This window comes from Accipiter gentilis, chromosome 2 (assembly GCF_929443795.1).
Source record: "Accipiter gentilis chromosome 2, bAccGen1.1, whole genome shotgun sequence".
Classification (NCBI taxonomy): Eukaryota; Metazoa; Chordata; class Aves; order Accipitriformes; family Accipitridae; genus Astur; species Astur gentilis.
Window position 1 is genome coordinate 37,357,790 of NC_064881.1, and position 25,283 is coordinate 37,383,072.

Sequence of the window (25,283 nt, forward strand, 5' to 3'; positions counted from 1 at the left end):
CACAAACTCAGTTATCAGTACAATTACAAAGAAGGAAAGAATTGTTATACAGTTTTTGCGATTAATATTAAATGGATTGGCATATAATGACTATACAGATCTTAAATTCTTCATATGCCTTCACGAAACTTTCATGAATATTAAAACACGATATGGTGCTATCAAGAGCAGTTTATAGCCCTACACACACACACACACACAAAAAATAAAAATAGAGAGACTTATATATTTCTTATAGTTTCCAACAAAAAACAACCAGCCAAACAAAAAACACACCTACAACATTAATATAAGTAGCTGGAGCAGTTACATCAAAAAGAAAAAAAAAACAGAATTGCATACTAAATGAAGCAAATTAAAAACAAATTATATGTTCTGAAGCCTCTGCTCTATACCAGTTCAGAATTGGTAAGTAAGAATTACCTTCTCTGGCTGGGGAGTAACAGTAAGGGCAGTTGTAAGGGCAGTTATTTATTTGTGTTAAATATGCTGTTTCCCTCTAATGCTATATTCCCAAAGCAGCTGTTTCATTGTTTCACTCTGTCGTGGTTTAACCCCAGCCAGCAACTAAGTACCACGCAGCCGCTCACTCACTTCCCCCATTCAGTGGGATGGGGGAGGAAATCGGGAAAAAAAGTAAAACTCCTGGGTTGAGATAAGAACGGTTTAATAGAACAGAAAAGAAGAAACTACAATGATAATGATAACACTAATAAAATGACAACGGTAGTAATAAAAGGATTGGAATGTACAAATGATGCACAGGGCAATAGCTCACCACCCACCGACCGACACCCCGCCAGTCCCCGAGCGGCGATTCCCCACCCCCCCCCCACTTCCCAGTTCCTAAACTAGATGGGACGTCCCATGGTATGGAATACACCATTGGCAAGTTTGGGTCAGGTGCCCTGGTTGTGTCCTGTGCCAACTTCTTGTGCCCTGGCTGGCCATGAGAAGCTGAAAAATCCTTGACTATAGTCTAAACACTACTGAACAACAACTGAAAACATCAGTGTTATCAACATTCTTCGCATACTGAACTCAAAACACAGCACTGTACCAGCTACTAGGAAGACAGTTAGCTCTATCCCAGCTGAAACCAGGACACACTCACAGTGCTTGTCAGGTATAGATTTGATCCATGGTCAGTTAATTCATGTGGTAAGCAGCAGACCCCATGACTTGATTAAACAACATCAGAAGGTTAGTAGAATATTCAGTCTATTCAGACTTTGAATGGAATTTTATCTGCATAGCTCTAGTACTCTAAAATATTAGCTGACAGAAAAAGTAACACAAAGTACATGATTAACTTTGCCACCATTTTCATCTATCAGTTCTGAAGATCAGAGATGCATTATCCATTTCTTAACCAAAGTCTGTAGCTAAAAACCTGAGCTTATGAAATATTATGGAGCTGCTTCATTTGTGTTTGGGGAAAGGAAGCCCTGTCTGGAAGCTGTTGTTTAAATATCTTGGTTTCCAAATGGTGAATTCCTTACCCTCCCTAGTTCATAGTTAAAAGGGAACTGTGTACTCACTATACATCACTCAGCTGTTTGCTGTAAGACTGGATGATAATCCTTTATTTTTACTTAACTTCCTTCCATTGCCATTTTTCATTCTAGAAGACTTCATTATTCTTTACTTACCTCAGAGATTTCTTAGAGTTTGGTCAACGCATTAATGTTTACGTACATTTACATAGTGATATATATTAGATAGGTTTACAGCATTTGTTGACTATTATTGATTCACTTAAAACTAAAGTATAACACTAATGTCCTACTCCTGTAGCCAAAACTGTCTTCTCCACAGTCAGAAAATAGGCAAATTAGGCAGTATCTTTCCTTTTTATATTTTAGTTACTGGTTCTACAAAATTAAAAGGAAGTTCCTGCAAACTTATCTTCAAAGATATTTTACTGGGATTAATGTAAATCAGTCCAAGAGAATACAGGAAAAAAAAATGTGGATAACCAAGACTACTTTCCTGATCTTGAAGAGATTAATGATAAATACTAGGCATATTCCCAAATCAGTCACACAACAAATCTTCCACTGATTCTTTTTCAGCTCCTGGAGATGAGAAGCAATCAATGATAGGGATCGATAGACAACTTCAGAACTGTTTCCATGAGAAAAGTTTTGGAATGTGTGACTGCTGATTTGTATTTTCTGAAAAAATACTCCTTTATCAGATGAACACATGAAAAAAAGAGTCCGATGGAATTAAGACAAGTTGTAAGAGCTTCATCTGAGAGATGAGGCAAGAAGAGGCACAATGGGTTCCACAGATACCATTACTTCCCATAATATTAAAGCTCAAGTGCCTCTGTCTTGCTACAATATCAGTCTCAAAAAAGTAATAAACATAATAAAGAACACTTCTTGTAGGGTTTTTTTTTTAATAGATTGGAAGGGACTTCAGCTCATTATTATAATTCAAGGCTGCTGACTTGAAAAACAAACACTCTAATTACTAGATATTACTTTCATCTAATAGATATACCTGCAAAACACAGCAAATATTTCTGCCGCACACATTTACAGCAGACTGGTGGCTTCCCTCCATTTATAATTAATTTGGCATTACTCTTAAGTTCATATTAATTGAGTAGCAATATTAAAATAGAATTTTACCTTTAAATATGAGTTAACATTTTCTAGTTAAGCATCTGTAGTGCACATGGTTGGAATGGCACTTGAGAAAACTTAAGTGCCTAGATGTTTTCACAATTGTATGTGCATTAAATGATTAAGGAAGAAAAAAAAGAAAAAATAGTTTTAATTACTCTATATTCATAGTCATTTATATATATATATAAAGTTTAGATAACTTTATATAACTGTAGCTCCCTCCCTACAGTGCTATGACTTCTACACTAAGATAACAGAGTTGAATGGTTTCAACCTAAAAAGTCCTGAGGAAAATGAAGCCATATACTTTTATTGGATGGGCATGAAAAATGTGGACAGAAATATTAGAATAGTGATTTGGGTGGATAAGGATTCAAGTTCAAATGTAACTCCTGACTTCAATTCTTATTCTAATGTTGGTTAATTTAAACATCTTGCCATGACTTCACTAATTTTTCTGCTTCATTAAGAAGTACCAAAACTGTTAAAATGGCATACTTGCATATATCATCTGGATGTTTTAACAGCAACTTGAATAAACTGGGGGATTTTATTCATTTTTTTGCCATGCTATTTATATGTTAGTAAATACTAAGCATCTTTCAAATTAAATCTTTCTGTATTAATTAATGTAAAAATTAAAAGGTATTTACTTGGTTCTGAAATAAGCAGTAAGGCCAGAATAAAATAAACATACCTGTGTGTGCTGCATATCTAGTAGCCTCTGGTTTATTTTGGTTTGCTTGTGTTTTGTTTTAAGATGAACATAACACTTATTTTTATTTAAAACCACTTTTTTTTTTTTAATTTTATTCTTGCTGCCTGATTTCATCTTATATTGGTAGTTTAGGTCTGCTTATGCCTTACGTATAATTAACTCCTTTTGGAAGTGCCTATGTCTGATGACTCATGACAGAAATCCTAACCCAATGCTCAGATGGCTAAAGTTAGATGAGATAAAACCCAGTCTGAATCATAGTTGTTTCTTAGAAATGTATCTTCCCATAACACCTCTCATTTTAATAACTACATGGCAGAATATGGCAGAAAAACTTTTTTTTTTTTTACTCAAAGATGATTGGCATTGTACCTCTTGTTCATTTGATTTCTGAGAGGCAAGTTTAATTAAATTGAGTATTCCGAAATATTAGACTATCATTTAATCCTTTTTATGGCTATTTTATTGCATTTAGTTGGTATGTGCTAAAAGACACTTACCCTGATCATCATCAGCTTTAAATATGTAGCTGACTAACCAATATATGCCTCTGAAAATGTTGGGGAATACATTAATAAAATCTGCGAACAAATCAAAGTAAAGGCTACTGAATTTATAGGGTGAAATCACTCTAAAAAAACTCTTGAAGGTTCTAGTATCCTGGTTTTGCCTTTGTTGTTTCTTTGTTTAATGCAAAAATTCTCTTTGCATGTAACTGCTGTGATCATCATTTTGCAGGAGATCTTACATGGTATGTAACATCAGAGTCATTTAAAGTGTAAACCTCACGTACAAAATGTACTACCTAGATAGTGTATTAAATTAAGCTTCTGAGTGTAATGTTTATCATGTTTAGATCACAGCTCAAGTTATAAAGATACTGATGAAGAAAACAGAATTTACAAAAGATGTAAATGATGAATAATTAACACTAATAATAGAATACAAATACACATTAAGGCAACATTTAATTTACAGTTCCAATCTCTTTTTTAATTATATGTGGCCAGAAAATTATATGTTAAGAGACAGATTACAGAAACACTTCAGGTTGCCTAATTTTTAACTTTTTAGAAATGGACCTGGTTTAGATACATATTTTCTAAGAGACACTTAACAAACTTACCTGATATTGTACTATCACAAACAGGTAAACTTCAAGTATATGAGAAACTACAAGTTTAGAAATAACAAATAAGTTACATGATTACATACCTTAAGAACATCTCCTTGGGCTAAATGAAACGTTCTGGCAGAAATATTGATTCCTTTCCCCGCTTGTACCTGAATGCTATAAATACATTCATGGTTGTTTTCATAGTTAAGAGGATAATTTGGAGACAGTAAGATTCCTTCATTATTTGTCGTGGAGGCTCCGCATTCAGCTGCAATTAAAAGAAAATGTTAAGGTATATTTTAATAGAAAACAAATATTTTTAGTAATAGTGATAATGGGAATGTTAATGCAACCTAGTTCAACATTTTTAACATTTATTGATATCTAAAATCTAATTCTAAATACATGTTCATGACAGTGACTGAAGGCTACAAGAATATTTCTAAATTGCAGTACTTTTATTAAAGTATGTTAAATAATATGGAGAGTTATAATCATAATTAATGCCACATTCCATAATTGTAATGTTTTAAAGGATCTTTCTTGAGGTTTTTTTTGGAGGAAATATACTCGGTTTTACTTCTCCAACACAGAAATTCATAAAGACTTGTGAATTAAATGAAAGTAAAAGTGCTCTAGAAGTTTATATCTGTATATATTTATATATACATGCACATGTATAAATATAGATACATGCAGAAACACACATTTTTACACAGATTAATGAAAAAAAGATAATTTTTTCTAACATTAATTTACTAAAATAAACAACATAGTCAATGGCATAAATTACACTAGAAAAAGAGTTATGCTGTATCTACCAGCTAAACAACAGAAAAAAATAATTTTGTTAAGAAACAAGTAGAAAAATATAAGTCCCGGCGGGGGGCAGGGCGGGAAAGAGAAAGGAATGAAATGGATTTAAGATTAGGAGTTAAAAATAAAAATAAGAAAGTGTTTCCAAGTTACACAGTTAGTATTTCAAAAAAGAAACCTTATAATTGAGGACTTCGGTAATTAAGTTTAATAACTGCACCCCCCACCCCCCCAAAAAAGAAACCATAAAAACTTGTGGCAATTCTACATTGGCCATTAGTAAGTAACTTTCATTTACTGTCATATTTTGGACTACTTACATAATTTTAATTAAGCCATTTTTATCACTGAGGTACCAGTATTTGAAATTAACACTGAAAAACTATTACAATTCTTACTTCCCTTTTTATTTAGTCTTGATATGTGGTGATTACAGTGCAAGAACGAGCATTTTCTCTCTTTGTAACAGATTTAGATTAATTTTAAATTTAACTGTAACACTAAATTTTCTGGGTTTAAGTTAGTTTTCAGGATCACTTCAATATTCTTGCCATTTATTTTACCCAGTCTCATGAGAATGCACCCCAGTTATTTTAACCTGGGAAATAAACAGGTTTATAATTTCACAAAATAAGAAATTGTATTGTGTGAAACTAAGTGGTACTTTTAATGGTTTGAAAATATGTTTAAACAATCTATGCTATCTATTTTAAGAGGTATTATTGTTTTTTAGCATTATGATAATTCCCTCACCAGACTTGTTTGAGCGAAATCGAGGCTATTGAAATATATATTTTATATATGAAATTTGTACACTACATGACAAAACCCCATTGATTAACTATTCTTTCTGTACACAGCTAAAACAAACATGGTACAGAAAGTCAAATCAGGCACAGATCAAAGCAGAAGAAATGCTTGATGACTATATTTAATTCAATAGTGATACAGAACAAGTACCCAAATAATTCAGGTGTCATCACTTTGTCTTAGAACAGTTGGATACACACAATCTAGGCAGAAGTGGAAAACCTTCTAGTCCCCATAGTCATGTCTATCCTTATACTTCATTCTCAAATAAACAGTTATTTGCTACTCTGAAGATGCATAGGCCAGTTTGAATTACCACACATAGGAATAAGATGATTGTTATTCCAAGTTTGCGGGATATCCTTTCGCATTCCAGAGACAGAGAAAAGTCAAAAGACACAAGGTAATTATGGTATTAAGTTGATCCAACAACTCTGTTTTTGTCAGAACTGTAATTCAAACCATTTTTTTTTTAAATCTGAACGCAGCAGTGAGCCAAATGTTAGAGTATTTTTAACTAACAGTTGAGAACCATGCTAGGTTTTCTGTTATGAATAAGGAAATTTTTCATGTCATAGTATTTATCACTCTGATTGTCCTTTTCTTAATTTAGAGGGAGAATGTTGTGTTCCAAGTTGTGGAATGCCCCATCATTGGAAGTGTTCAGGGTCAGGCTGGATGGGGCTTTGAGCAACCTGGTCTAGTGGAAGGTGTCCCTGCCCATGGAAGGGGGGTGGACTAGATGATCTTCAAAGGTCCCTTCCAACCCAAACCATTCTATCATTTTATGTATGATCACAACCCTCGTGTTAGCAGACAAGAGAGCAGTTTAGTAACAGTAGTCTTGAAAACCAGAGTACAAAATAACTTCTCCCATAACATTCAGCTATACCAGTGCAGTTCCACGGAACCACAGCCTGGAGCCTACAACAGTAGCTTCTTTTGTGTACTTCTCAGAGGGATTCTCACAAAATCAACAGTTAGATCCTGGCTTCTCTCCTTGCCAACTGTCAGTGCAAATTATGACTTTAAAAAAAAAAAAAAAAAAAAAAAAACACAACCCATGAAATAGCAAACACACACACAAACACCAGCAGTATAATTCTGAGTAAGTGCTGAATCAAACAGGGAAGATACGTGATTAATATTGTAAGACTTTTTCAACTATACCATAGATAGTTCTATCTGCCAATCCCCACTTCTGTCTGTAAACGTGAACAGACAGCTATGTTGCTTACATTACATGGAACTTCAGGTAACCTATGGTTGCCTTCTATTCTTCGATGTTAATACTGTATCATAAATAAAAAAGATCATGTTGTGCTATAAGCCCAGCCACCAACAAAGCACCATGAGGATGCTTGCTCAGTCAGCCCCCCACCCTGGCCCCAGTGGGATGAGGAGGAGAAGACATAAAGAAACGCTTGTGGGTCAAGACAAGGAGAGAGAGGGATCACTCACCAATTACAGTCTTGGGCAAAAGACAGACTCAACTTGGGGAAGAAACAAAATCAATTTAATTTACTACAAATCAAATCAAATCAAAACAAGGATACCGAGAAGTAGAAACCAAACCTTAAAACACCTTCCCCCCACCCCTCCCTCCTTCCTGGCTCAACTCCACTCCCGGTTTTCTCTACTCCTCCCCCCAGCAGCACAGGAGGACTGGGAATGGTGTTTGGGGTCAGTTCTCCACACCTGGTCTCTGCCGCTCCTTCCTCCTCAGGGCATGAGCTCCTCTCTCCCCGGGCTGCAGGTGGGCCTCCGCTCCCCCGCTCCCCTCCCTGGGCTGGGGGGCACAGCCTGCCGCCTCACCACGGGCTGGGGGGGCATCCCCTCCTCCCCCGCTCCTCCTCCTCCTCCTCTCCTTCCTCACTGACCTCGGTGTCTGCAGAGGGGTTCCCCTCACATTCCACTCCCCTCTCTGCTGCAGGTTCCCCTTCTTAAATCTGTTCTCCCAGAGGCGCCACCACCGACGCTGACGGGCTCGGCCTGGGCCAGAGGTGGGTCCGACTTGGAGCCGGGGAAGCTTCCAGCATTTTCTCACAGGAGCCGGCGCTGCGGCCCCCTCCCCCACTACCAAAAACCCCGCCACACAAACCCAAAACAAACCATACTACTTCTATGTGCAGTTAAGCGCTGAGTAAAAAAGTGTCAGGGAAAAAATGTTAACTGAGTTCTTAAGATTAGAATAAATATAAATAATACAAGTATTTTGTTTAAACTGTTCGGGAAAGAATTTTAACAGCCATTATGGTGGGTGACAGAAAAAAAGAGACTGAAGAGGCAAACCAGGATAAAATTAAGGGAAAATGCATAAAGAGGGCAATATAGAAGAGAGAAAAGAAGGGACAAAACAGTATTTCAGAAATAACAGAATAACCACAGTGGAACAGAAAGTCTGCAACCATCCTTTAAAAACATACTTAGCTTTTATCAGAAATTACTAACATTTCTGCACTTCCTTAATGTTTCATTTTAGTAACATTTCCTATTCAACAGAGATGAAATTCTGGTTGTTTTAATGAGACAGTTTGTTTGTTTGTTTTAAATCCACTTATTTCAGCTGAAACTTAGAACCTGCCCTACACACTTTGCTTGTAGGAAAAAAAAAGAAATAGGGAGAATATTCCAACAGCCAGCTGTTTCCACAAAGATTTTAATTCAGCCTCATATAAAGTACAAGGATGTAACACTAAGATTGCAGTAAATCACTGTTTCTGGACTTCAGCAGAAATATAGAATCGTTTCAGTATTAGAAAGGAAAATAAACAAAAACTCAAAGAAAAATAATGAAAGGAAAATACTGATATAATGAGGTATTTATAAGAAACTACTGTTATGCTTTTGGTTATGAATGTGTGTTCATTGCACATTTCCATAATAAAACAGATGAGTTTAAACTACTGATTATTAGTGCATTTAAATTCTGTAATCCTGTAAAGTGCCATTGTTATTGTAACCAAGGAATGAAATGAATCTGTTTGGGTAATTTAACCATTTGAAAACAATTCTTCAATGAATGGCTTTTTTAAAAAAATGCTTTATTAGGAGAATTTTGCAAAGTTTCTCACAATTGAGCTGATGAAATCTTCACTATAAATAATTAGCAAACAATAAAATGTGACATACTGCTACAGGTTGAAATTCAGACATTGTTTTCTTCAAGACAATCCCTTGGAATCAAAAGATAAGAGCTAGAAATAGCACTTCTGTATTTTGAAAAGATGTCTCTTGGTTGGGAGAGTAAGAGCATTGCAACAGCTTGAGTGGGTGTGTAAGTGGAAGCATTGTAAGAAGGATTTTATCTTTAACCAAAAGTGCTAGTAGACTGCAAATCAACGGTCACTTCAGAAAATGTATCTAAATTCAGTGCTCAACAAACTGTTTCTTATAAAACTGTTAATCTTCAGAAGTTCTATCTCCTCAACTGATGGCAGATGTAAGCAAGAAGACAGACTCTTGTCAAAACAAGATAGCAAAACAGAGGATAACAACACAATTCTGAAAGGATTCAGTTGTGACTGAAGCATTCTTTCCCTGAACAACCTGAGTTATGAGGTGATCAAAAGTTTTCCAGGTGGTTTCGGTATCCTGAAAGAGTTAAATACAGGGAACGCTACGCTGGTGAAGAAAATGAAAGGAACATTGTCTTCTTCAGTCATAAGAATAGTGGTTTTTACTTTTTTTCACATTGTTCCAGAAGACCAGATTTCCTTTCATAGAGCCAAAAATTACTAACTGCAGTTTCTTCTTATGTATTGTAGAACTTCCCCCACCACAATGTTTGAGACATTAACTCTTTCAGTCTCTCACACTGTAGTACATGCATCTACATCAGAGTTGATCTGAACATCAAAAGATTCATGTGGCTGTCTGCGTATTAAATTTACTTTCAGTATACTTTGCACATACTTTTTTGGCATTTTTCTCTCTGCATTGTTTATGTTATAATGAAAGACACTACTCTCAGATTTGGGAAGGTCCTGTATTTAAGACCTACACATAATTATACATCAAGTTGATGTTTCTACTGAAATGGACAAATGAGAAAGAAATCCTTATTAGAAACAATTATTTACATTATTACTATTATTTTTCATAATTAATAGTGCCAGCTGATAAGAATGGGGAGGAGTCCCATATTCTTTAAACAACACGCTCCTGCACTGCAATCAACCAAAGGAGGATAGAGAAATAGCATGACAAATGAGCTGCATTAGTATTAACAAGGTAAAATATATTAACAAATACATTTTCTGTATTAGAATTTAAACAACAAATGTGCACAATTTGCCTTTAAATAACTACAACATTCTCATAGAACAAACCAACAAACAAACAAAACAACTTTAAAACACAAAACCCTACAACCAAACCAAAACACAAAATAACCTGACAACTGTTGGAACTTAGTGAAAATTTCTACACAGTGAACAGGAATAGTTAAAACTTTATGTAAAATATTAAAATACATAAGAAATGTTAAGAAAGTGCTTATCACATTATAATGCCATTATGCTAATAGACAGTGAGCCCTCAATGGCTGTACTTTGCTTTGTTCAGGATATCCTATCCCTGGAGAAAATAACAGAAATATAACATACTCAGAAAAGATAAGAGACATATTTAAAGGAATAAATTTACTTCTGATAAGCAAAAGAAAGATTAGGATTAATTTGTTCTGAGAGGAATCAATGACACATTTACAAGTCAATATCACAGACCTTAAACTGAGAATTCATGCTGCCAAAACATTCCACATATTAAAAGAAAACTCAGTTAAAACTAGCAAAAGGACACTTTTTCAAACCCAAAATAATAAAACAACCTTTGCCTTAAATTTTGTGTATGCACAGAAACGGATAAAGCTATGCAGCAGGACTCTAATGGCAATATGGAATAAGATGTAGAGAGTGTAGCTAATGGCTCTCCTGCTAATTAAGGGACTTTGCAATTACTGCAGACGTATCTATGGTAGTACCTTCACTTCATTGGTTACATAATTGTGTTTCAGTTCAACACTGAGTTTATTTTTTCTGTCATACAATATAACCTTTCAGACATTTCTATTTTTCACTCCCCAGGTATTCCCTGAAAAGTACCTTAACTCTAGCTTGGCAATGAAACTACATAGGTAAACAGGAAAAAAAAAACCAAAAAAACATCACCTTAGCAAAAATCTTTACCAGCAAAGATCCATATACAATATTATCTGAAAAGTATGCAATAGACATGACATAAATGAATGGATTTTAAAGTCAGTGTCTTCCAGCTAAGGTTTAGCAGACTGGAAGATTGTATGGCCCTGAGGAAGCCAGAGGAAATGCCCTACACAGTTGGGAAGCTATGAAGAGACTAGATTATTTTCTCTACATATACATAGAAATTCTGACGTAACAGTTACAATGAAAGGCAATGCAACTTGGCTATTGGGCAGCCTTATAACGGAATGAAGAAAAGAAAGGAAAAAAGAAAACAAAAGAGGGTAGGGGAGAGAAAGAAAGACATGAGAATTCCTGGCATAAAAGAGATTACTTTCAACATTTCAATAGAAATAGAGGTAATTCCAGGAAAGCAGTGTGTGTGCTGAATATGAACACTGCATTTGGTTATTATTTGAATAAAGTATGAAAAGAAAACATGAAACTAAGGAATGACAGTATTCTTACAGGTCTTTGATCATCTTTGTTCCATTATTGATTATCAGAAAAAGGTTTTGGTTTTTTTCTTTCATTATTTTCCCTTTAAAGCAACAATAATTGCTCTTGTTTGTTCTTGTCTATAACATAGTTACAGGGAATTTTAAATGCTTCTTTTAAGCTAACTATTGCATTGAAAATTATAAAGAGCACTAGGCAGAGACATCTGAACTCCAAAAGCATCAAAACCAGTTCAGGGGTGCTACAACCTTATGAAAATAACTGAACTGCATATTCACAAACTTAACACCTGACACCTTCACAAACTTAACACCTGACACCTGTGCTCTGTACCACAAGCTGGAGACATGCCCCTAATATATTGTTGAAAATGTTTATTACTTAGGACTATCCACAGCTTAGATTTTGCTTCTAGAAAAAGCTAAAAGTGAACAAATATTCATACTTACTTTAAGTATTTTTTAGAGAATCTATTGCTCAGTATCAAAAAAGAATTTTTTTCACTGTCTATGTTGAGGTTCAAAGCAAGCAATTTAAAGTTTCTTGACTCTTTTTTTAACCATTAGATATGTCTATTTATTAACAGACTGTACTGGGTTTGGCTAGGATGGAGTTAATTCATAGTAGCCCATATAGTGTGTGTTGTAGATTTGTGGCCAAACCAGTGTTGGTAAGACACCAATGCTTTAGCTGTTGCTGAACAGTGCTTGCTCAGCTTCAAGGCCTCCTCATGCTGCCCCACCACTGAGCATGTGAGAGGCTGGGAAGGGACACAGCTGTGACCTGAACTGACCAAAGAGATAGGTCATGCCATAGCGTCATGCTCAGCAATAAAACTGTGGGAGTTTTTTCAAAGTAGTTGTTGCCTGGGGATCGACTGGGCATCAGTCTGAGTGACTGCCTTTGCATGCCTTCTTTCTTTTTTTTTTCTTCTTGTTTTTCCCCCATCACTTATTAAACTGTCTTTATTTTGACCCACAAGTTTGTGGTTTGGTTTTTTTCCCCTTGCTTTTGACCTTCCTGTTCTCTCCCTTATCCCACTGCAGGGAGCGAGCAAGCATCTGGGTTGGGTACTCATCTGCCGGCTGGGGACAACCCATCACATAGATTAAGATCCTATAACATTCAGACTATGCCAGTCATTTCGTAGACTATTCAGACTATTAAAAATATGCAGCACTAAATAAAGCAGTCTCAAAAAATTAGTTTAGTGCAAAATTTCCTACTACTATTTTGTCTTCTTTTGTCTTCTCCTATAACATACCCTTCTGAATGTTCTTGAAAAATTGGGGAATTTGCCTGAATAAGCAGAAGAAAAAAATCAATAAAATAAATGAAAAGTTTTATGATTAGTAATCAACTGCACGCAAGATATAAGGACTAACAGTAGATCAAAAACTTTGAATAAGCCACCAGTATGGCTGGCTTCCTTATGATAACATGAGATTAAGATATATAAATGTGAGTACTGTCTGTGTCTCTTCTGTTTGATAGTGGTAAGGCCTCAGATTTGAGTAATGTGTTGAGCTTTAGGAAGTTCACTTAAAAGGATAGGTAAGTGGATAAGTACAGAAATTCCAGAGGCAAGAGGCAAGGAAGACCACAAATCTGAAAAGACTGACAATAGATATGTTTTGATACAAAACAAGGCATCAGTCTTCAACATGTGGAAGTAGCTAAAGAGAGAAGTGGAAAGACCACATTAAATATACTTTATTTCAACAGTTGCCTCTTCCCCCAAGAATAAAACATCCCTCCTCCACATTTTTAGTTATTTGTGTAAAGAAACATTAACTTTCACAGGATAGAGTATTTGATATTACTACTTGCTAATCATGACAGCATATATTTAAATAAATATAAAAGTTTTCAGAATTGAATTATGATGTGATCAATTTCTCAACTATTGTTATGATTTTTCACAATATTATTCATTACATGACTCTAGATATATTGAAAAGAAACATTCATTTAGACACCAAAAAAACCAGCCAACTAAAGCCAAATCAAATCAAAACAAAACAATGACAGTATGTTAACATTGTTTGTTAGTTAACTAAAACTACCATACATACGCTGGAAACAAAAGTAATACAATTCACGACTGGCTATAGACATCTACCTCAAAATGAGCTGAATCATATAGTGGACTCTTAACTCTATTGAGAATACATGCATTTACTATAAAGGTAACTTCAGGATATTAGGAATGCTGTACAGATATATGAACAAGACATACAAATGTATTTGTGTGAACCGCTACCAATCATGTAACTAGTGAATGCAATTATCACATTCATCAGGATTTACAAATGGTAGTATTAATTCTGTAACAGATTATCAACTTTGAAACTATTAGTCATTTAACAGAACCATCTAAATAAACGGAAATATGGAAAATATTTCTGCATTTGTAGAAAAGACTTGTTATAAAAATTGTTCCAGCACAACATCAAACCCTATGGAATTCAGGTAATGCCATCACTTGATTCCGAAACCAGGACAGCAGTTCAGCTTTAAAAATTCAGTAACAAATATTTGCTATTTGAACATTACTTTTTCATGTATTAATTCTTAATTTCAAAATCTCACTAAATTGTAATTTCAAATTCAGTTTTGAAAAAGAATATCTTCATAAATTGAATAATAATAATATTAATAGATATAATTTATTAATCCAGCTTCTGAGTAAGGGGAGGAAAAACAACTTCTAATTCACTGGCAAATTATTTGGTTTAAAATTTCTAATGGTTGGCTACTCTGTTCAGGACTAGGCACGTTGGTCTTCTTTGTATCCAGAAAGGGAACCTTGATAAATGTTCTGGCAAGAATTCCAAATAGTCTTGTTATCCGCTGACATCTACAATTGTGGTTTTTTTAAATTTCTTTATAACATCGACCAGAACTACTTCCACAATTTAATTAATGTTGAAGTGAAAATTATTTATTTCTAACAGTTTTACTTCATCTCTCTTTTTATATTAAAACATGTACAAGCTCATTATCTTTCTTCCTAGCCATTCTCTGAACTCCTACCAGCTCTATAGTATTTTTATGGAGCTAAATTGGGAAATACTTCAGATGAAAGTACAAGTTATTGCAAGCAGTCTGTCCCCAGTCTTCTATACGAATTACCATATAATATATAATTTTTATTTTGTTTTCAGTGATTCTTAAATCAATTTCTTAAGTTAATGACACTAATCTAGAATTCCTGAAAAGTATAACTGCAATGAGTCTTCTTTTTTTTTTTTTTCTTTTGTTTTTTTTTTTTTTTCTTCTCACGGTATTTATCAAACTTACATTTATTTTATCATACAGTTTATCTGTTCATTCATCTAGCTTATTACATCTCTCAGGTTCTTCAAAGCTTTCTTCTGGTTGTATCTATTCTAATCAACTGCTATCATAGAGTTCACTTGCAGATCAGTAATGAACATATTAAAGCAAGACAGAACTAATACAAAATTTGAAACATTAATTTAATTATATGATCAATTTTTAGCATGCATGCTCTTTGCTAACAAACTTTTTCTTCTTGCAGATTTTTTTAACTAATAACAAATTCATAGAACCTCCCATGAAAGTTAAGTGTTATTGAAAAAAGTTAGTGCGTTCTTCTTTATCCATTAATTCTCTGTAATTTCCATGAAAAATCTAAATCATTATTTCTTGTTAGAGGACCTAGAGTATTGGGTGAATGCTTACATTAAATTCTGACCCACAAAGAAGACCGTTTTAACTGATGGGCTAACCATTTGCTATGTCTGTCCATGGTAAAAGAGGTAGATGAGAAGAGCGACAATTTACCTAGAGTTTTGGCCAGTTAAAAAAATGTATGTATGTATATATGATGTACAGATGAATATACAAAAGAGTACAATCTGTTATTTCCTCAGTTTGCAACGGAAATAAAACTATACTGGGAATAAGTCAGAGAATAATAATACAAACTGAGAATTTTCAAATGTTGACAGTATGCTTAGTAGTTTGGACCTTTAGTTGGCCATTATTATATGCATGACATAATGATGAAATAGGTAGAAAAGCTCTTTTCAAAAATATAGACAACATAGTTTGGTTTCGTCTGTACTCAAAGATATTACAGAGAGAATAATTACTAACTCTTAAACATTCTGTCTACTGGCAGTCTAGTAGGTCTGCATTTCCAAGAATTTCTGCACCACATCAAGCAGACCTATCTCACATTTTGGGAAATGTGCCTTCTATTGCTGGTCTTGTTCTTTTGATTCAGTACGTGGCACCAGAAATACAGCAAAGACAGTAGAAGATCATCTTGTGATAACTCATTGAAAATATGAAATGGCTAGTTCATAGACTACGTATATTGCCATAGCTACCATGTTATTGTTTATTTTCTGTAAATTAAAGGTTACAACACATTTAAGTCACCTTTGCATTAAACTTCTGGTAAAATCTGTTAAGTTTAATTCTAAAAGAAATCAATGAACTATGAATCTTGTCAAATTCTCAGGAAAGGAAAATAACTGATATGTATAACGAAAATAGAGAATGAATACATAAATCTATAAACATGTATTACCAAAAGGAGGATTATTTTATTTAACTGCATGGCGAATTTCAAGTTTTCTAAGGGATCTGATAACCCAAATCACACTGAATTTTAAACACTGGGGGGGGGGGGGGGGGAAATAGTATAAAGCACTGTTAACGTATTAAATTCAATCTCTTCCTGTTTAAAGAATTTTCATAAAATATTTATGATTCCATTGATTTTTCAGATTTTTAATTTAGTCAACTTGAGGATTACTAGTAGTCCAACGTACTGTAAAGTCCATTTGCAGCCAATGAATGACATACAAACACCACCAGAAAAATTCATTCTTACTGGTCCTAACCTCTGTGCTTCTTAAACATCAAGAGCATGTGAACTAGGAACCAGTCATAGATAACACCAGTTGTTCTGACACCCTGTTTATTCTCATACTCTTTCTGAAGGCCTCAAATACTATCTCTCATCACAGGACTAGAACAACTGTGACCATCATGTCATTAGCACTTTTAGCATATGCTAATGATGCACTTTGGTCACATTACCTGTGTTTACACTGCTAAATGCATCCACTCCTGGCAGATATACCTGGCTCTCAGGCTAGATGGTGAAGTATGGTGTCCATCTACATTGCTTGGAGCTAAGTCTGTCTAGAGAAGCCCAAGCATGTCTGTAACAAATATTAACATGTTTTGGGGTGTCTTCTAGATTCTGTGTGGTGCCTCTGTGGCCCAAAAGTGTAACTATAATTTTTCCTGTGTTCAGAGTATCCAAAATTATCTAAGAACAGTGATACATCCAGAATACTAGTGGGTTTTTTGTTGCATGAAGTTACACAAATGTGCAATATGACATGAAGATTGGCATGGTGGTATGAAAGTGATCGATGGTACAAAACAGGCTTTGATTATGCATGTCAACAAAAATGCTGTTAGGAGGACTCCACTGGCAAACAGGATGAAGACTAGTGCAGTGTTACCCATATCACCTACTGGAAGGGTGTTCTGTAGTGAACTATTGTTATATCCACAAGATTTTGTTTTAAAGAAAACAAAATGGTTCACATACGAGAAGATCATAGAATGAGTTAAAAATTATGCAACTTGCACTATCAAAGGACCAAGACACAGGTGAAAGTAGAGAGCTAAGGTATGTAACAATGCATAGGTATTCATTATGAACATTTACTAAGACAACAGAAGAAATATCATGACCCACGGGACTCAACTATACCTATCAAGAGGATGTAGGATCAAGAACACAGGCAAATTCAAGTTGGAAGGGACCTGAGGATGTCCCTAGTCCAGCCTCCTGCTCAAAGGCTCAATGCTGATGTTAGACCAGGTTGCTGGGGGATTTAACCAGCTGGATGTTGAAAATCTCCAAGGATGGAGACTGCACAACCTCTTTGGGCAGTATGTTCCACTATTCAACATTTTATTTGTGAAAAGGTTGTGCTTATTTCCAGTCTGAAACTCTCTTATTTCGATTTATGCCTTTTCCTTTCATCCTTCTGTCATAAACCACTGTGATGAACCTTGCTCCATCCTCTTAATGATCTCCTCACAGCTGTTGAGAACTGCTATTAGGTTCTCGCAAAGCTGTCTTTTCTCCAAGCTGAAAAGACATGTTTCTCTCACCTTTCGGCACTGGATCAGTGCTCCAGCTTCCAACCATCTTGGTGGCACAGCACCAAACTTGTTCCAATTTTTCTGTGTCTTTCTTGTATTGTATTCTTGTATTGAGAAGCTGAACACAAATACTATGAACAGTGGTTGGTTCCCACGTGAGATTGTGTATATGTGAAAGTGTATACGATATCAGAAGCATTAAAGCTCATGAATCATTTTGGCAGAGAATGACAAACGTGAGCGACAGTAACAATATGTGAATTTCTGAATCCAATAAAAGTGGTCAACAGGAATTTCAACTCTCCAGTTATTTGAATTTCATTATTATGGCATATAAATTAACAATGAAATTGGCAATGGCTTGATATTTATGGGGGGAATATAGCTGATTAAGTAATTCTAGTGGACACTATTCCATTTTCAAAGATAAAATAGGTTGACTGGAAAATAATTTACACCTTGTGTTCCAGCTTTTCTCCCCTCCCCCCCCCCAACACACAATTGTAAATGTCATGAAAACTAAATAGCAGTTTTTTTCATTTATGCTTCTGTGCAAGTTCTTCTTTACTGATAATTTACCCATTCATTTTCAGTATACTAACACTTCCAGAAATTTATTACTAAAATTTAACCTGTCTTCACAACTGTGCATGCATTCATTATTATTAAGGTTACAAATTCACCAAAAATTCACAAAAATAACTTTTTTCATGCTTTACACTGACTCAACTTCTAAACCATCTCTTCTGTAGAGAGATACATAAATGTCACTTTTGCATATGCCAAATTCAGAACTTTTGTTATACCAAGGTAAGCATAGGAATAGTTTGGACATGAAAACTATGATACAGTAACTATCACTGGGTAAAAGCAAGCACATAATCAGTCGATAGTTATTATACAATCAGATTCTGTAAGAAACTTATGTTTTACTCTCATATAATTTAGTATGAAAAAAAATATTTCAAATGCACATTGATAAAGATATATAAACCTTTCCCTATAGCATATACTCTTAAATAAATAAAATAAATACAGATACTTAAGTAACTATCCCACTTTTTAGAGATTTTATTGGTGGTGTTTTAACAGTTCTAAATAGAACTGAAAATCAAGACATTTAGGAAGAATTGAGCTCAGACAATATTAGCCATTAAAAGTTAGGTTTTTAGTCAAAGCTACACATGTAGACTACCTCTACAATGAGTGGAGAGTGTTAGGAACCATCAGAAAGTGTTTTCTGTCAGTTATCTTAGCCATCATTTTAAAACCAGAACAACTGTTCGGAGGGTATTCTGAGGGTATTCTGAGGATATAGTTCTGTAATTTACATAGGAAGCCCAGGTTGACCACACTCCCATACATGGACTTAGTTTTATGAAGTTAACTCTGGTCTAAGTTCTCTAACTACATTTACATAATTTTGTAATACAGGTATCACTTGGAAGCTTGCATTGACAAAAATGAGTCAATTATTAGGCATCTGAACTGGCAAATGCTGTTTTAAATTAATACTCAATTTTCCTAACCTATTAATCAAAATAGGAAGAGTAAGCATTGCACCCTCAATTTGAAATGCTTTCAAGTATAGAATATGAAGTCCACCAATAGTTCTAATACTAAATATGTTAAGAAAAGATTAAATAAATTTGACTAAGGAGATACAGAGAATATGAGATTACATTAAAAAGAGGTGTATTACCATGCTTTTCCATGCTGTAAATCTGCAAATCCATGGACAATGACTACACATACAAGCAAATGAAAGCAGCTGACCACGTACCCACACACCTTGGCAGAGGTGCACTCCATACTCGTCGGCCACCACCAAGACAAATAATCTCTGACGCGCCTTCTAAACGATATCCAGATGAACAGGAGAATGTCAGAATATCTCCCACTCCAAAATTAAATCCTATTCTATTACCAAATTGTGGGATCCCAGGATCTTCACAAGGTTCAAGATTATACTCTGAAAACAAGAGAGCAAGTCAACTTGTATGAGTGAGAACGTGTTTTCTATCAGTCATATTTATAATCTTGCAGTCTAGTAATTTCTGTATATTTCCACGTGACTATCAATACAGATTTCAGATTTGAAAACAAAATGAATGCCTGAATGTTAAATTGGCAATTATGCTACTTTAAAAAGTAAGACTAATGAATACATTCACAACATCTTTAAGGTGTATAACACAAACCACTTTATCACTCTTGTAGGAGCCATAAATGTCTCAGGTACATAAAACAAATGAAAACAATGGCATAGCATAAAAGCCTAAATAATTGACACTTGGGCTCATCTGGAATTTCACTAACTGAAATTAGACTAGTTCTGTTTCCTCCCCTCGCTTGATAATGTGTCTTACAGTTTACTGCCATCTTATTTGTCATGTAGAAGAAATGTGTCTACAGAGGCACACAGGTTTGCTTGCTTTGAAATTGTTGTGCTTAGGAAACAACTTATGTAATTTTATGATTTAGTATATGTATTCATCAAAATCACTTCAATTTTAAACTTTTATTTTTCTCTTTACATAAAATACTGAAAAAAACATTTTCAGGAGCCAGGTATCGCAAGTATTTCTTACCAGAGAAAGAAATATTAAATCCTTCATATGATATTGAAAAATCTGAAATAAAGCGCAACTGAGCCCTGAAATTTCCATAGAGACCAGCATTGATTGGTGAAGGAAGCTCTGAGCCAGTCAGACGTGCTAATGGCTGTGTAAAACTGCCATTCTCTGTTATTAGTAAGTAGTCATGATGATCCTCCAAATGAAAGGTGTAGAAGGTGAACTGCACTCCTATTAGAAAAAAGAGAATTAGATTTACATATCACACTGTTAGCATCAATGTAATTAAGCCAAGGATTAAATTCATGCATTTCATTATGAATCATGGTTCAGAAAATGAAGATAATCCAATTTTTCTAAAAATTAGTATCTTTCCTGATTTTAGTATTAAAATTCCTTTGTAGCCAGTCTTTTTGTTTTGACACTATCTTTTACTTTTGCCTTTAGCTGCAAAATATGGATGCTTGATTTATAGAATTCTAAGACATATGCTTGCCTTTTTATGTAAAATCCAGTGATCCATTATGTATGTTCAAAATTACAAACTGTTTATGGCAGAGCAGGAAAGCTGAACCTTATTTCTTACAGTCACTAGTATTCTTGTATAGCAGCAGTGAAAGGAAAGGTTATAACATAAATGACATTATATTCTAATGGCACATACAGTAATAGCAGCACCTCCTCCCCCAAAAAGGGAGGTCTCTTAATAAGATGTGGCATATGTCAACAGTATGTTTCTTTGAAAACCATCAGATATAAATCACACGTCTAGAAAGGAAGATATATCCTTGAACACAATAGCAATAAAAAGACTTAAAAGTCAAGGCAGACAATTAAATTACTTTTTCTGCATTTCTGTAACTAAGAGTTAGACCATGATCTTTGGGTAGAATGCACAGAAAAGTCAAGAAAAAGAAACAGGAGAAGACATTAGCTAGCTTAAGTGGTTATTGAGACCTCTAGTGTAATAGCATTTTCAGTTTTATTGTGTAAGTTATAAACCAATGAATCAGGCTCTGTAAAATATATCTAATGATGTAATGCTTAGGAAGATGCAGTTGTGATTGAAGATTAACATAGTATATGAAGATTAATGATCTTTGGCTGCTCTCATGGACAACAGATTTTTAATAGTAGACATAATTTAATCAAAGATCAAACAAATAATTCCCCTTTCTACTTCCCCCCACCCTGCAAGAAGTTTCCAAATGGTAACAAAGTCCAAGACTGAAGCTAGATATACTGTGCTTGACTTAGCTGTTTAAACATAGGAACCTCATGCCCCTTTAGGTGTTGGAGGTTTTCTTTCCTAGACTTCACGTGCAGCTTTAGAAGCTCTCAGTACAATTCTCATGTAGTATTTTTTACAATACATTGGATCCCTGAGGTTGTCTCAAATGGCATTAGACATTTATGTTAAGGCAACTCAATCACACCTAGTAAATATGGCTTGTAAGGGTATCTGGAATGTAAGGACACTTGGTTTATGAGGATACCTAGTTGAGGATACCTATTCAAGGACATTTCAGTATAGCAAGCAAAGACAAGAAATGAGGGAACTAATAAATTATATAGACACATACAGAAGCTTTACTGAACAGTATTTAGTGGAGACATTAACAAAGACCGGAACTCTTAAGTTTATGACTGATGGGCCATTGAATGTATCACTGTAATCTTGTAGCAGTTCAACCAGAACTTAGTAACTGATTAGAATGGGGGAAAGAAGATTATCTTGAGTCTCATGGAAATTAGAAATTTACTGTGGAGTATTTGAGGGAATTTGTGAGATTATGTAAAACTTAATATGAGATTTTTAAATGGTATTTGGAGACTGCAAAACTTTTTGTGAGATGTTTAGGGCCAAAGGCAGGTAAGGGGAGGGATCATGGTGGATAAAGGAGAAAAAAGTTCAGGAAAATTGAACTAATCCCTCTTACTAATCCCTGAACCGAACGATCACAGCCTGTCCTCTGTTCATTTTAAACTCTGTTCCTGACTATTTAGTGTGTGTGTCCTCTGTCCAGAGTGTGAGCACATGTGTGACCACTAGTGAACATTAGGATGGGCTGCCTGGTGGGCAGGATGAGGTCAGGGGCCAACACCTGGAAAAAGGGCCATCAGTCACAAGGAGGCAGCACCTGGAGGGAGTGGGATCTGGGGGCCAAGTGCTGGGTCGTGTGCGGGTATGTGCGTGTGCATGTGTGAGTCTGTGTAACTCCTAGCAAACTCCTGTTCCTATCAGCCCAGCTGGAGAAATAGGATTTGGCTGCCTGTGGTGTCCCTGTCTGTTTCGGTGCTGTTGGCGTTTCTGTGTGTGCCAATAAAGACACTTGTCTCTGTCCATGTTAGTCTATGTGACCAGCCATACATGCCTATGTACATATTGGCATCTTTGGAATACATGCGTAGTCTTGCTGTCAGATGGAGACACAAATGGGAGAAACAAGAGTAATTCCTTGGATCTTAGAGACCTCTAGATTGTGCTTCCCTTCAAAGAGACTGGAGAACTGTTCAGCTTTTTCAAGCAGATACCTTCTTCTCTTCTTATTGCTCCACACCTGCCCCCTCCCCCCCCCCGACTTGCTGTAGCTTGCGGATCCTGATAAACCCTTGCTTAGTAGCACTGATATAGAAATTACAGGATGGGATTGTGTTTTATGCACAGGACAAAATTAGATAATCCAAGATATATATTCTAGATTTTAAAAATTCTTAATTTAATAATTATATGAGCAAAGCCATTCATCTGCTTTGAGCATCCTATTTATTCTCCTAGATTGTGTGACAATAAATTGGCAAAAATCACACTGAATTTTGGAATCAAGTTTAGGTTACATGTCTTTTGAGCTAATGCCTAAAAATTTAGCTTTGAGATTGATAAACTCTTAAATGGTTTAATTTTTTAATCATAGTTTTTACATAAGAGACAGTGTTGATCTGACATGAAAAGTTAGCTCTTAGGAGAAAAATGAGATATATACAGAATGAGGCTGAAATTCAGGCCGTATTTATGGCATTTACTGCACTCCAAATTAATTTTGGCCCTTTTTACACATGCATGTATACTGTAACAATAAAATCAGAAATGCCAAAGAAAATTTTATGGTAGTAACCCAAAATAATGGAATTCCTGTGAATCACAGCTGAGCTTCACTGAGTATTGTTCAAACACCAAACTCACGGTTTAACTCAAGGGAATGTTTCAATCAATTTTCAAGATTGCCATGACATTTCTAAGCAAAACCCCAAGGTATATCCCAGCAGTAGCTGTACAATTTAGTTTTCTTCAGAAAATATTTTAATCACATTAATATATGCTGTGTGACAGATTGTGTCTTCTCCAGAGAAGAATTTTAAATGGTAAGTTCAGGTAGATTCCTCCTCATTATGCCTCACATGCCACTTTCTTTATAAGAGGAATATTTAAAATCTGAAATGAAGACAGGAAGACATAACACTCTAATGCAATTTCTCAATATTACAATCCAGACTGTTGGGGGGATGGGTAAATTAACTATTCTATTAGTAAATGGTTTAAAATATATCATTGATACTCCACAAATTTCACTTCACCATATATTGAATTGCATGCTAACCACAGGCAAAATACAATATTTTTTGTCATGATAGAGGCTTCCTTTCCTCTTCATAAATAATACCAATTTAACTGTATTTAAAGTGCATGTTCCACTCCCTAGTTAACAAAATTTTAAAAAATACAATAAAATCATATCATGTTTTGATGGACATTCAAAATCATAATGTGGTCCACATGAACATAAATGAAAAATCATTACAGAATTCTATGATTTTAGACAGAAATGAACAGTAAAATTAAAATATATATATATTTATATTGCAGATAATGTTATTTAAGATAGTATGTACAAACAGAGAAACTCTTTCTTAACAATACAACATATCCAGATGTAAAATACAGATTTTAACTAAACATATGTGTGTAATTGACTGCTATTATGTAACAGCATTATGAAGCTGCAACATAAAGATGTGTGTTTAAAAAAAATACCCCACAGCATTCTGGAGCTACAAGTTATATACACTTTCTTGGCAGTCTGACATTGAACTACCAAATTTTGTCAAAAAAAAAGGGGGGGGGGGGGGGGGGCTAAAAAAAACTTTAATTATTTTTAAAAGATCATATCACTAATTAATGGCCAGTAGAAGATACTCCTTGAGATTCTGAAGTTGAAATTATATTAGACATGAAATAGAGCAGAAAATGAGATTTCCAGAACAAAGGTTATCTCCCTCACTTTAAAATAAACCATTTATGTTTACGGGATTAATTTTCCCAAATGGTAACTATCTAAAATTTAGTCACTCAGTCTCCCCATGGATGATTCATCTGGGCGCTATATAAACCCACTGGACATTAGATGATAGAGATGAATAGGCACCTTCAGAGGATGGTTCATTCCCTCTACTTTAGATACTTTTTTAGGGTGAGATGACTCATATCCTGAAGATATATGCATTTGTCCATTAAATACAGAAGTGGCCCAATGGACTAGCTTACTCAGACATAGAACTTTCCTGTTAGAAGTTTAAATTTAAATTAAGTAAGCCTGTGGCTTATCATCATAAAAGGAGAGCTATCTTCCTCATGCAGTACTACAGGAGGAGCTTAAAGTATTAACACCTTTTTGCCAACAAGAACAAAATATAAGAAGTTCATATAATATTTCCTATTTCCTACTCACAGCAAATCCTCACTCTTAAATTGTTACCAGAAGACCTTTCAGTAGCATGAAT

General features: G+C 34.9%; 1 protein-coding gene across 3 annotated transcripts in view; it reads right to left on the reverse strand.

Annotated features, from left to right (window-relative positions):
- The window catches only part of CSMD3 (CUB and Sushi multiple domains 3), a 767,893-nt gene that overhangs the window by 262,567 nt on the left and 480,043 nt on the right, over window positions 1-25,283 (reverse strand). For all 3 annotated transcript variants that reach the window (XM_049824473.1, XM_049824463.1, XM_049824457.1), the window contains 3 exons: window positions 20,520-20,735; window positions 19,712-19,900; window positions 4,573-4,742 (listed from right to left, as the gene is read on the reverse strand). In XM_049824473.1, coding sequence (XP_049680430.1) covers window positions 4,573-4,742; window positions 19,712-19,900; window positions 20,520-20,735 — 575 coding nt within the window. The remainder of the gene's footprint in view (window positions 1-4,572; window positions 4,743-19,711; window positions 19,901-20,519; window positions 20,736-25,283) is intronic.